This window comes from Larus michahellis, chromosome 4 (genome assembly GCF_964199755.1).
Source record: "Larus michahellis chromosome 4, bLarMic1.1, whole genome shotgun sequence".
Classification (NCBI taxonomy): Eukaryota; Metazoa; Chordata; class Aves; order Charadriiformes; family Laridae; genus Larus; species Larus michahellis.
In genome coordinates this window covers 54,840,441-54,853,461 of record NC_133899.1, presented here as the reverse complement: position 1 = coordinate 54,853,461, position 13,021 = coordinate 54,840,441, and the positions used below count along the sequence as shown (strand labels likewise).

At 37.0% G+C, this 13,021-nt stretch overlaps 1 protein-coding gene across 41 annotated transcripts in view; it reads left to right on the top strand.

Annotated features, from left to right (window-relative positions):
- GPHN (gephyrin) overlaps positions 1 to 13,021 on the top strand; it is a 300,307-nt gene that overhangs the window by 211,947 nt on the left and 75,339 nt on the right. For 14 of the 41 annotated variants that reach the window (XM_074584947.1, XM_074584943.1, XM_074584935.1 and 11 more), the window contains one exon: positions 8,790 to 8,846. The exons of 18 other annotated variants lie outside the window; for them this stretch is intronic. In XM_074584947.1, coding sequence (XP_074441048.1) covers positions 8,790 to 8,846 — 57 coding nt within the window. Of the gene's footprint in view, positions 1 to 8,789; positions 8,847 to 10,867; positions 10,940 to 13,021 lie in introns of all 41 variants that reach the window. 9 more of the 41 variants (XM_074584925.1, XM_074584917.1, XM_074584922.1 and 6 more) reach the window with 1 other exon arrangement.

Genomic DNA, 13,021 nt, shown 5'->3' with positions numbered 1-13,021 from the left:
ATGATATGCCATTCGCCTCAAGACTAGGTGTTAGAATATGTTCAGACAATTAAAAATAATGACAATGATTCAAATGAATCCCCATATTTATTACACTCAAAATTTATCTTTAATGTCTGAAATGACTTGCCTCTGTTTTGCTTACCAGTTTCATTTTAAAAGACAGAATACATATTATCTCTTTAAAAGGAGCATTTATGAATAAGGTAGAATTTGATTTCTTCAGTTAGGCTTCAACAGTATATTTGCTTGTTTGAAAGGAAAGGAAGTGCCTATTTATCTATTTCTGATCACTTACACAGTAGCATTGCATATTCTTGGACAAGAATTTCTGTAGGCATTTATTGATATTTACATTTACTGAAACCTGCATACATTTCAGTAAAGAGCATTTTATTTAAACTAGCAATAGTGGTGACTGTGGAAATGTATTTATGGGGAAAATCTGTAACAAATTAGGGATCCTTAAGGTGAGAAATTCAAAGCGCTTGCATTTGGAACATATTTCTCTGCAATGAGTATGTTGGAAACTGGGCCTCCCACTTGAATGCCCTACAGTAGAAATCATCCCATAAAAACCAATAACAAGTTTGGCAAGATTTCAAGCCAGCTGTTGGCAATCCCTCTATCAAATTTCCACCATTCGTTACAGCTTTTTTTCTTTTAAAAATAGTTTTCAAAATGCGAGGAACGCCTTTGAGCAAGGAGTTCTATGCATTGGCGTGGTGGTTCTTTGCAACACTTTTGCTAGCTTTATGAAGTTCATGGGCAGCCTTCTTGGACAATGATTTCATTCAACAGCACCATCAGTGTGGACAAAGATTGACCTTGGCCACGTCCCAGATTATTGTTAGTAACTAGCCACTTAAAGGTCATATTGTTTTAAGCTTCTGCTGAGTGAATTGAATCTTGGGTCTTTCCACCTTATCTTCATCTTCTGAGGTTATCATCTGACTGCTGTAGTTATATATTACCTATAACTTGAATGGATACACCGTTTCCCACCCTAACTGACCCTTCCACTTCTTTTTCACAGTTGAACTCTTCAGGATGCATAGATGTGAGGAAATACATGTGACAAGAAGCTTTACACAGATTTTCCAAACACAGCCCTGCCTAGGCGAAAGGATAAACTACAGGATATTACAAATATTTGAGAACAAATCTTAAATGCACTTGTCCTCAAAGACATTTACTCTTCCCTTTACAGTCCCACTGCCCCATCTGTTTTCAGAAAGATGGGATCTTCCTTGTTACCCTGAGCCCTGATGCAAATATCTCTCCCTTAACTTTGCTGCTAGAAGTGCTCAAAGAGAGCAAATCTCTTAGCTGGTTTTCTTTATAACCTACCTGTCCCACCATCAGGTCACTTCTAACTAACTTCATTGATGCGACAGCTTTCCCTGTGACCATCAAGGTGTCTTTGATAGGAGCTAGCTTAATGTCTAAAAATGTTTAAAGAACACTCTCCTCTACTGAAACATGAACAGCCCTATATATGCTGCAGCTTTTAGAACTTCAGTTCAGCTGAGGACAACAAGGCAAAAGAGCAGCACATTCAGAACTGAATTGTCAGTTTGGGAAAGGTATATACAAAAAATCGAAAACTTCACCGCCTAGGACTTACCACGTTTTTATTTTTTCCTTAAATATGAACTTCTTTCCTGCTTCCCAAGACAGATTTCTGATACATGCAGCAGGTGTTTGGTTTTTTAAAAGCTCTACCAGGAGCATGAGGTACAAATTCTGCTTTCCTTTCTGAGGAAAGCCAGAGAATAAATGAGGCTGCAGGCCTAGGTGGGTAGCAAAATATGCCAGCAGCCAGTGAAAAAATGTTCATAGTGGGACTGAAATGAGAGGATGGAAAGTATTGAATTGAGGAGAAATTGGATTCAAAGGTTGAGTGTTAGAAGTCTGGTACAGAGCAAAGCAGTATTTGTGGCTCTTGAGTGATGAGGCTTCAGGGCTTAGAGTGTCTTATGGTTTAACCCCAGCTGGCAGCCAGGACCATGCAGCCACTCGTGCAGTTGTCCCCCTTTCTCCCCCACAAAAGGGTAGGGAGAAGAGGGAGAAAAGGAGGCGAAAGGAAAGGAAAAAAGGAAAAAAACTCTCATGGGTGGAGATAAATACAGTTTAATACAACAATAACAGAAAAAGGAAAATAATAATAATAATAATAATAATGGTAAGATAATACACAAGATAAAGTAGTACAACACAAGTCACTCTCACCACCTGGTGAATTGGTTGCCCAGTCTGTCCCAAGCAGTGACCGTGGATTCCCACGCCCCGGCCAACCCCCACTTCTATACTGAGCATGACGTCTATGGTACGGAATATTACAATGGCTATTCCATTGTTCTGTCTATGCCGCTTCTCAGCTTCTATGGGAAGCTGAAAAAAGACCTTGAATAGTATAAACATCACCTAACAACAACTGAAACAATATGCATTTTTGACATTCCTTTCATACCAAATCTGAAACACAGCAACCACTAGAAAGAAAATTAACTCTATCCCAGCTGAAACCAGGACAGAGTGGTTTGGAGAAGAGTAGGAAGTAGCTTGGAGGCAGAAGACAGTGAAAGCTTTATTAGGAAAGGAAGGGCTGGGAGAAGGGTAGCTTTGTGTGGGTAAAAGGGTTTGGGGAACTTCAACTGTGTGACAGGAGAGTTGTGCAACTGAAAGCTCTGGGACAGGCTGGGTCTGGAAACCCTACTGTAAAGCTTGGACCCTATACGTTTGTGCATACATGTCCCGTATATAATAAAGTGAAGCATAAAGTATTTGAATTTATTCTTAATCAGTTTACTTGGAGCAGTCTGGTCTCGGTAGCATACAGCTCTATGCTGGCTAATTAAACCTTCTCATCACCAGCATTCTTTACAATCAGTACGAGCCCTTTCTGTGACTTCCATCCCATCCCTGTTGGGCTGGGCGTGCCTGTGCCAAGAGCAGCCATTTGATTTCGTTACTCATCATTTATAATCTCTTCATGTTTTGGGCAGCATAAAGCCTGTGTATTTTGTTAACTGTATAGTGAAAGTAAGGACCCAAGTCTCATATGCCCAGAGCTCCAGTTCAAATGAGATTTAGGACATGAAGTCACTAAGAATAACGGTATCGGTATAATATGTAATGTTCGTGTTTATTGTAGTCTCGTTTGCCCTGGCTGTGCATTTTACCTACCAGCTTTTAGACTTGATTTCTGACCATTAAATTTTACTGAAGCCAACAGATATTTTTAAAGAACTAGTCTGCCACATGTTGGTGTAAAATAACCAGTGTGTACAAACTCTCCTGTAATGTACATGGTTACATTATCTTTGTCATTATGTGTGTTAACAGAACATTGATATGGTGATGATAGTAATGTACTAAACTCCAAAACTGCAAGAAAATTGCATTACTTTCTACCACTGATTGGTCAACCTGCACTGTGTTTATTCCCTCATCTGCACATGGAACAGTGTGAGTAGTATTGCCCACTTTAAAAAAATAATTTAAAAAATTAAATTAAAAAAATGGGTAGCGTGAACAAAATATATGATGGTATGATAATGGTGTTTTATTTGCATTCATTTGCATTCACGTACATTATGCTTTTGTAGGTTTACCATTTTCAAGAAGTGCAGCAACCCTAATAAAGCATTCATGCCATGCTGCAGTATAATGCATAGGCATGAATATGTTTATTGGTTGAGAATGTATGTCTTTGTTACAGGAGCTTGTATTCCCTTTGTTTGAAAATATTCCTCATGTATTTAGGAAGCCCCATCTAATTGGTGTTTGTCTGGCCTAAAACTGCAGAAGTAAAAATACTTTCAAGTGCAAGTCTATTTTTCATGCATGAACATAGAAGTTATACGTAATACATTTTTTAACTTAAAAGAAATTGATTTGCCGCAATATTAAAAATATATTAAGCTCTCTGTTTGCAGTAGAAACTGTTCACTTGATGTAGAGCATTGTTCTTATTAGAGAAAAGAATTGTAGTTGGATTTCAGATTTCTGCATCAGAATTTTCCACTGTTGATCAGGCAATTAAGGGTTCTAAAAAATACCACCTGTATCAGTATTTTATTATATAATATTTGGGTGTTGGCAGTCACAGTCCCCAGTGTCAAATTTGTTGACAAGCAGTATGTAATTGCTTCACTAATTGAAATTGCTTCTTGCCAGCCACGGAATATTTACAGTTTATTCCTTTATTCTGGATGTCACTGTCCTTCGCTTATCTCCAGTTTGTTTTGTACTGTGAGCTTCAATAAACATTGGTAAAGGTCAGAAAAAACACTTTCCATCTTCATAGTGTTTAACCTCCTTTGGATTCACTTCTCTTATGTGATCTGGCATATATATAAAGTTTTTTGTTCCTGGCCAACTGATGTAAAATCATTGCCAGTTGGGTTATACTCAGCAACAAACTAAAACCACCAGTGTGCTATCAAAAGTATTTATCATACCAAATCCAAAACATAGCACGACACCAGCTGCTTGCAAAAAAAGTTAACTCCATCCCAGCTGAAACCATGTGAAAAGGGAAGGAGTTTAAGATGGATGGTGCTAAGTATATGAGGCTATTTTTCCTGCAGTGGGTCTCTTCCTTTAAAGAAATCCAACTGAAGCCAGAATCTCAGATCAGCCAGTTGTTTGGAGCTGTTCTTTCTTTATGGTAACTGCTGGTTTATATATATTTAAGGTTAGGCCTTTTACATTCTTTTTTCTGGAGTAAAATCAGGGATGAAGATAAACAGATACGTTTCTTACGGGCCCTGTTGGAAGGTAGAGGAATAGTAATGAAACCACACGCAAGACTTCTGCTTAGAAAACATTAAGTGTCTGTTCCTCAGTACCCAAGCCTTTCATTCATCTTCTAACAAGTCCATTAAGCATATTTGAGCACTCCTTATTGCTCACTGTTTGGTTGTGGTTTCCTTGCTTCCTAAGTTTTCTTCCACTGGCTTCCTATTTCATTGTACTCCCATTGTAACTCCACCTTGTTCTTCAGATATCAGGATAGGAACACCTGTGGCTAATCTTTAGCTTTTAACTCCTACTGTTATTCTCTTGTGAATAAGAAAGGGATATAAATATAATGCATTTGTCTTAACTGTCAGTGCATTTGTACCCTGCCAGTTTCCTGGAATGTTCCCTACACGGCACCCTTCTTGCTTCATTACATTGAATATCTTCATTCTCCTCCTTCAGAATGTTCCAAAACTCTCAGGTCTCTCAGGTAATACTTTGCCAGTAACTACTTAGTGGTGCCCCTGCCTCATCTCTTAATCCACTCATTCAGCTTGTGTTGTGGTATTAAAAAAAGTCATAAAACCTGAGGCACAAAGTTTTTTTTCAATTTCACTGTTCAGGCTCTTTTTATTAGTCCTGTGTTTTGCTTAGAAGGAAGTATTGTTTTAATTTTAAAAATGAAAAATCAAAGAACTCGTTTATAGATCACACAAGTGACTAATGGGGATAGATATATACAAACTCTTGATTAGAATACTTACGTGCACACCCTTCATTCTAATCTTTTCTACCTACAAGTGTTCATCTTATGATGGGGTTCTTGTGTCTAGCTGACTTTCTGAAAAACAAGGAGTGTATAATCCATGCCATTTTCTGAAATGCTAGTTTATCAGGCAACTTCTAGAACATTGTGCAGGAGTTGACCAGAGAGATATAAGGATATACCTGAATTCATTTCTGTGGCATTTGCCTTGAAAAAAAATGGTTTTTTTAAATTCCTGATATCCCTTGCCTTCTTGATAATACCATATTTAATTCCCAGAAGGGATGTAGTATAGTTTATGCAATACTTGTATCATTCTGATTCATCGCTTGAGAAGCATCCAAGTTGCGTTCTGCAAGGTTCCTCTAGAAATCATGTATATTAACTATGCTATGGATGTAAAACAAGAGCTGACCTTAGGTTATCTCCTTGTAATTTATATTTTCAAGCATTTATAATTTTATTGCTTGCAATGTATGCATTGCATATGTATTCCTCTATATAATCTGAAGAATGAAAGAGTAAATGATGTCAGCTATATGCACCTCCAATCTCATTTCTGACTGAATCCTAAACCGTCAGCACAACTTGAGCAGCCACAATACCCACATTGGTACGTAATAGAAGAAAAAATTTTTCCTTGAAGGGGGATGCATATTGCTGTCACAACTTTTCCCCAAGTGTCTGTGGTATGTAGCATTTTTCTTAATGTCCTAGTTCCATGTCATTATGTGAGATTATCAGCATTTATTTTTTCTTATTTCTCATTTTTTAAAACAAAATTGAATATATTATTTTTGAAAAAAGTTTCAAATTAGTAACATGAATTGGGGTTCTGCTTGATTATGTCTTATTGCCTGGGACTGGTTATATCTCAACCAGCGTATCGGGCCAAGTATCTTTGCTCTAACTCATTTTGTTTTCTTTTCAAATAGGAATCCTTTTTCCCTCTTCAGGCTTCTTCTTCTTTTTCTTTTTTTTCATGAGGAAAAATATAGCAACTGGGTTAAAACTGCGTATATTTTAATTGAATCTGTCTTCTAAAGGAGACATATTTTATTTCATAATGACAGTTTTCTCTTGGTCAGTATACTAGAATTGCTTGGAGATTTGCTTGGTGTCGCATCAAAATAGTAATGTGGGTGTTTCACTTGAGAGTTCAAAACAGATACTATTTTAATGCCATAAGACCAGGGAAGGAAAGCAACAGTTTGCATAAATGTTTTCAGTGTATTTTGCTAGTGGACATCCTATTAGAACTAAATCATAGAATCATTTAGGTTGGAAAAGACCCTTGGGATCATCGAGTCCAACCATCATCTCCACTCTACAAAGTTCTCCCTTACACCATATCCTCTAACACCACATCTAAATGACTCTTAAACACATTCAGGGATGGTGACTCCACCACCTCCCTGGGCAGCCTATTCCAGTGTCTGACCACTCTTTCTGTGAAGAATTTTTTCCTAATGTCCAGCCTAAACCTACCCTGCTGCAGCTTGAAGCCATTCCCTCTTGTACTATCACTAATGACCTGTGAGAAGAGACCAGCACCAACCTCTCTACAGTGTCCTTTCAAGTAGTTGTAGAGAGTGATGAGGTCTCCCCTCAGCCTCCTCTTCCTCAAACTAAGCAGTCCCAGCTCCTTCAATCGCTCCTCATGAGATTTATTCTCCAGGCCCTTCACCAGCTTCGTTGCCCTCCTCTGCACTCGCTCCAGCACCTCAATATCTCTCTCATACTGAGGTGCCCAGAACTGGACACAATACTCAAGGTGTGGCCTCACCAGTGCTGAGTACAGGGGGACAATCACCTCCCTCCTTCTGCTGGTCACACTATTTCTAATACAAGCCAGGATGCCATTGGCCCTCTTGGCCACCTGGGCACACTGCTGGCTCATCTTCAGCCGCATGTCAATTAGAACCCCCAGGTCCTTTTCTGCCAGGCAGCTCTCCAGCCACTCTTCCCCAAGCCTGTAGCGATGCATGGGGTTGTTGTGGCCCAAGTGCAGGACCTGGCACTTGGCCTTGTTGAAGCATATATTTAGATAAATATATTTAGATAAATATTTAGATTTTTAATATATTGCTTGGTTGCATTACTTTCTTGAGAACCTAGTACAAGTAAAAAAAAATTCAGTTGACTGTGTTTTGAATATTAATTTGTCTATTTTCCATGGGTCAGGTAAAAACAGTGTCAATCTAACTTGTACTTTTGCGAGTGTGCTCCAGAGAACATAAACCATAGTTGAATTTCCATGGTTCATTAAGTCTTTGGCTTCCTTGCTGAGATTTCTTTAAAAAAAAAGACAGTTAATACGTGGTTTGAAAGGGTTCATCTGGGTTGTGTGGGACTTTGTTTTACACAACCTGTGAAACAACCATCAGATAATAAAAACTTTCAATTCAGTCTTGACTCAAACTAGAATGATATCCCTAAAATCATTTTTATTGTGTTGTTCCTCTCTGCTTCCAATGGTATGACACAAGTTTAATTTATCAGTAAAAGAGGTTTATTTACTTGATTCAGCAATTCTGAAAAGAATTTTTCCTGTAAATGAATGCTTTATTTTACGTACTTCTAACAGTATGAAGCCTTTTGAGCAGCTACCTCATTTGTTTCTTCCATCCTCTGCATCATCTAGGAAAAAAACATATATAATAAAGGAAAAGTAATCAGGTAGGAGATGTTGGGGGAGAGGTTATATACGTGGTATATTTAAAATAAAAATCTAATGTTGGTCTGGCATTAAAATTTTCTGGTTGGGCAGCATAATTTTTAACTGGGAATCTTGATAGCAGTGGCTAAAATCTCTAGGCCTGGGTCCATAGGAATCTATATTGCATTCTGTCACGTATCAATCACGATACTTGCCAGGCCTGATCGTCCCAGTTATAGCATGCTATGATCATATGATTTGTAGAAGGTATAGGGTGTTTGTTTCTTCAGTTAGAGTTTTAGGACTTCATTGTTCTTCATATCTAAATCAGATAAGTAACTTGTATTCTTTAAGAAATGTTAGTGAATTCAGCATGCAACATATGTGCCAGATTGGTAATATATTGAAATAAAAATGATCAACAAAGCAAGTTTAAAATGCCATGATAAAGCATCATTTATTCCAGAAATTAGAGTCTGTGTCTTTGTCCTCTAGAGGTGTCTCAGAGAGTCAAATTGATGTCTTGCATGTACTGCTAACTGATTGTGTGGAAATTTTTTTAAGTTCACTTTTTCTTTATCTTCTGTCTTTTTTACCCATCTTCCCCCATTGTAGCAAATTAGACGGCCGGATGAAAGCAAAGGAGTTGCTAGTAGAGTTGGATCCCTCAAAGTAAATATGTTTCTAACATTTATTTTGCAAGTTTTCTTCTATAGCCTACACTTGTCCTGTTAAAGGGGGAGGTGAGGGGTGGGAGGGAAGGGGCTTTTCCATTTCTCACCATCCCATCATTTTTATTTTAGTATTCTTATTGCTGTTGGGTCACATTTTGTTTGTTTCTGTGCTACACATAGAACAACCTCCTGAAGGCAGGCTGCTGGTTAGTTAGCTTTGAATGTCACCACAAATAAGAGGTAGTAACAACTTTTTTGAAGTGCCTGTAAATTGGTGATCATGATTAAACCACTTCTCTGATCTATGTTTTTTTGTTGTCTTTTAACTGCCTGTTACATGGAGAAGTGACTTACTCATCTTCAGACTACTGCTTCTCGTCTTGAAACATAATTAAATTTTTATAGCGCTTACACTTTTTGCATTTAATTCTGCAAAAGACATTACAAAAGAGTTGAATATTTCACATATATCTAGCCTTTAAATCAGAAAAAATCAGAGTAAATAAAGAGTAAATGAGAGAGAGATTCATGTGAGGCTAATAAGAATGGAGCCACTGTTTTAGTAATCATTAGTCCCTTCTGCCTTTTTTACGTTTGTACAAACATACTAAAATGTTTAGAGCACTTAACGGAACAGGCAGATGTCTAAATCAGTACCCACATGCATAGTGTTGCACTCTAATAAGTGGTTTAAAACACAGGATGTAATCTATACCAAGATGCTGATCATGTGCAGTCCAGGCCATTCTGTTAAGGTTTCACATCAACAGTTGCCTCTTTTTCAGCCATCCAATTTTTCGCTTTTTTCCCACTTTATTTCCTTTTAACACTTTCTCAAGCACTAAGTATTTCATTTTTCTTCTGCACTCTTCTTGCCTTTCCTGCCTTCTTGGTTTTTGATCTTTTCTTTTGGTTTTGTATGTGAGTGTATTGCCTTTGTTCCAGGACAAGCCATCCTCTCTGTTCTTTAACGCTGCTCTACAGCTGCTCTTTGTGAAAATGTGATTTCACTGAGCATAAAGGGGAGGGGAAGAGTTAGTTATGCACCTCTTTCCAGTAGTGCCATCGTTTAAATTGATCCCAGCATAGAAAAAGAAGCCAGTTGCTATTTGTTTATGCAAGTTACAGCTAGAGGCATCTGTAGCATTCCTCACTGTCTGTGAGGCTTTATCTTTTCATCTTGTGTTTTGGGAAGAGGTTTTAGTTACAGCGTAGGTGAGAAGAGCACGGTACATGAATGAGGCACTGTTTCAGTGGGAGATGTTCAGGACCACTGAATTCACGTGGAGGAAAATACAAAACAGCCACAGTTTCTGTGCTGTTTTTGAAAATTGTGTATGTAATTACTGTGACCTCTGCGTTTTAATGAGTCGTCACATACAATTCTAGATGCGTAATGCGTATACATTTGCAGAAGGTGTAGCTTGTTTAGGTGGTGGATTCACCTATTATTTTTATGAACACCCACTGACGCCTAATTTAGGATTATTATTTCTGTATCTGACTGCCCAGGATTTAATTTCACGACACAAAATATATATTTAGACACAAAATCGTATGTGAGTATCCTTACAGAAAATGGGAAACCATAATTGATGTTCCCAAACATGAAAACTTACCTCTAAAAAGTTTTTTTTTGATGGAAATAAATTCTAGAACACAGCCTTACCAATAAGCAAGCAAATAAATTAATAAATGAACAATATAGCAGAGATTCATTATCTTTAGAATGATCTGTCTGATGATTTTTCAATTTTTCCCCTGTACTGAAAAAAGAGCCATGTTAATCAAGCAACAGTATCTTGTTTCTAGTTTCCAGGTTTACTGAGCTTGCATGTCTGTGTTGTTTAAAGCACTTTGATGTCTTGAAATGTTTTGCCAGAGGCAGTGAGAAATGTGTTATGCTATGATTTATTAAAAAACCAAAAACACAGAGACAAAGAACAAAAGAAAAGACAAAAAAAGTGTGACAAGAGAACAGGTTGCTTTTTCAATTCATTTTCTGATGTTTACATGTAGCTCCATCGAAAGCTGGAGGAGCTCAGAGATCACCTAGAAGGCAATGTCAAAGGATGCTCTCTCCGAGTAAATGTACGATTTCACTCGGTGATCTGGTTTTTTTAAACTTCCACTGGCTGGTAACACCAAATCTGATTTGGTTTGTCCTCTCATCCCCATCTTTTTCTTTCTTTCTCTCTTTCTCCCTTTGTGTTTTCTTTCTTTTCTAGCTGGGGTTTCATTTTAATGTGTGTGAGAAACCTGACCTAATTGACAGGTTTTGTTTAAAAGAATATCCTACTACATTTTAATGAACGCTAATCAAACTGCTTGGCTTTACAGCAACTAAAAAAAAATCCCTTTCCAAAATAGAGGTTACATATCTAAAAGTTTCCTGAATATTAAGCTTAGCAACAAATAAAATAGATATCCTTAATTTAAAGGATAAAAATATCTTCTGCCAGTGATTGATAGCCTTCCCTGAACTGAAAACTATGGCTGATATAAGGTAACCCAAAAGCATATAGGTTCACATGTACCTCTGTCTTTGCCTTTAATATTTCCGGGTCCCTATTTTATCTCAGAAAATAGGTTAATATTTGGTTAAATGCCAGCTATGCAAATTTTGTTCCTTGGTTTTTTAGCAGATTTATATAAAAAATTCTTCAGCGTATTTCTTATGCATTAGGTTTGTTCTTTAATGAAAAAAAATCTTGAGAAAAGGATTAGGATCTAGCATATCAGTCACGACACTGCTATGAAGTTGTCCATTTTTCACAGAACTATTTAATAAAGCAAGTCAAATCCAACATAACAATACATGCAGCAGTGCCTTGTGTTTAGTAGTTCACCTCATAAGTTAAGATCAGCTTTTCAGCAATTAATTCTATAGAAGTGAATTTTAGCTGCATAACTTTGTGTATAATGAAAATTCGAAAAAAGGAACAGTTGTGAGCATAGTAGATGTGAAAGTTAGTAACCATTTGTCTCTTTGCACATCCCTACAGTGAAGATTCTCAGAAGAATTTATTTAGATTCATGTCCTGTTTGTGTCTTCCATACACTATGACTGTTATCATTCTCAGCACTATCATTCTAATGCGTAATCCACTATTGTTGTATAGTGCAAGATAATATTGGTAATAATAATGCTTTGATAATTTTTACCCCTTTTGGATGTGTTTGCATATCCAGCTATGTATCTGACAAAGTTGATTTCTGCTTATTGTCAAATAGAAGTCTCTGAGTTTATAATCTTTTGCAGGTCAAACACAAGGAAATTGAGCTGCTAATATATTGCAGCTTTCTATAAAATAAATTTGATTAAAGGACTGTATCTTTTCCCTGGCAAATCTTTAAAAAATCAGGTTTTGGGGGGAACAAGCTGTGTGATACTTTAGATTTGGTGGTCTCTCAAATTTATTAGTCACATTCAAGACAAAGCAAGTTCCTTTATTTTAGACTTCTCACTCTTAAATTCATGATTTAGTACTAGTGAATAAATATAAAGCCAGAAAAAAATTATGTCATGAAACTTTGTACTAGACAAAAGATGTTCTAATCACGCATTATTTCACAGAATGTCACATGGGGAAAGGTTTCAAAGGAAAAGTTGTGATCACATTAGCCATGACAAATTAGTTGTCATTAAATTGTCCTGTTCCTCTGTGCCACTTTATCCGTTATTTTGTGGCCGTACCCTACACAATGTAAGGAAGTCAGATTGTGAACTAATATTCCATATATTTTGCATATGCCTTTTAAGTTTCTTAAAACAAATAGGACACATTGCAAGTATAATAACATATAGCTAAAACCTGCTGCTTTGTCACTGCTGCTCTGATTCTTGCTGTAATAATGGATGTTTGACATAAGGCAACATTTTAAAAGACAATATACAAATGACTGATCAAAGAATAGAAAAATTCCTTACTAAATAGTGGACAATTGGAAAGAAAATAATGAGGCATCTGTTAAAAGTTTGTCTTTAAAATAATTTTCATTTCTTCCATACTGCTTTTGGAAAGGGGTTTAGATGTACGTTGTTAATACTTCTACAATGTGGCAAATGTATTGAATGGTGTGGGAGGGGGAATGTATAGTATCTGATGGGCAGCCCCATAAGTGAAAATGAAATGCTATTGCACAATTGTGTATACTATTAAGGTGGAACCT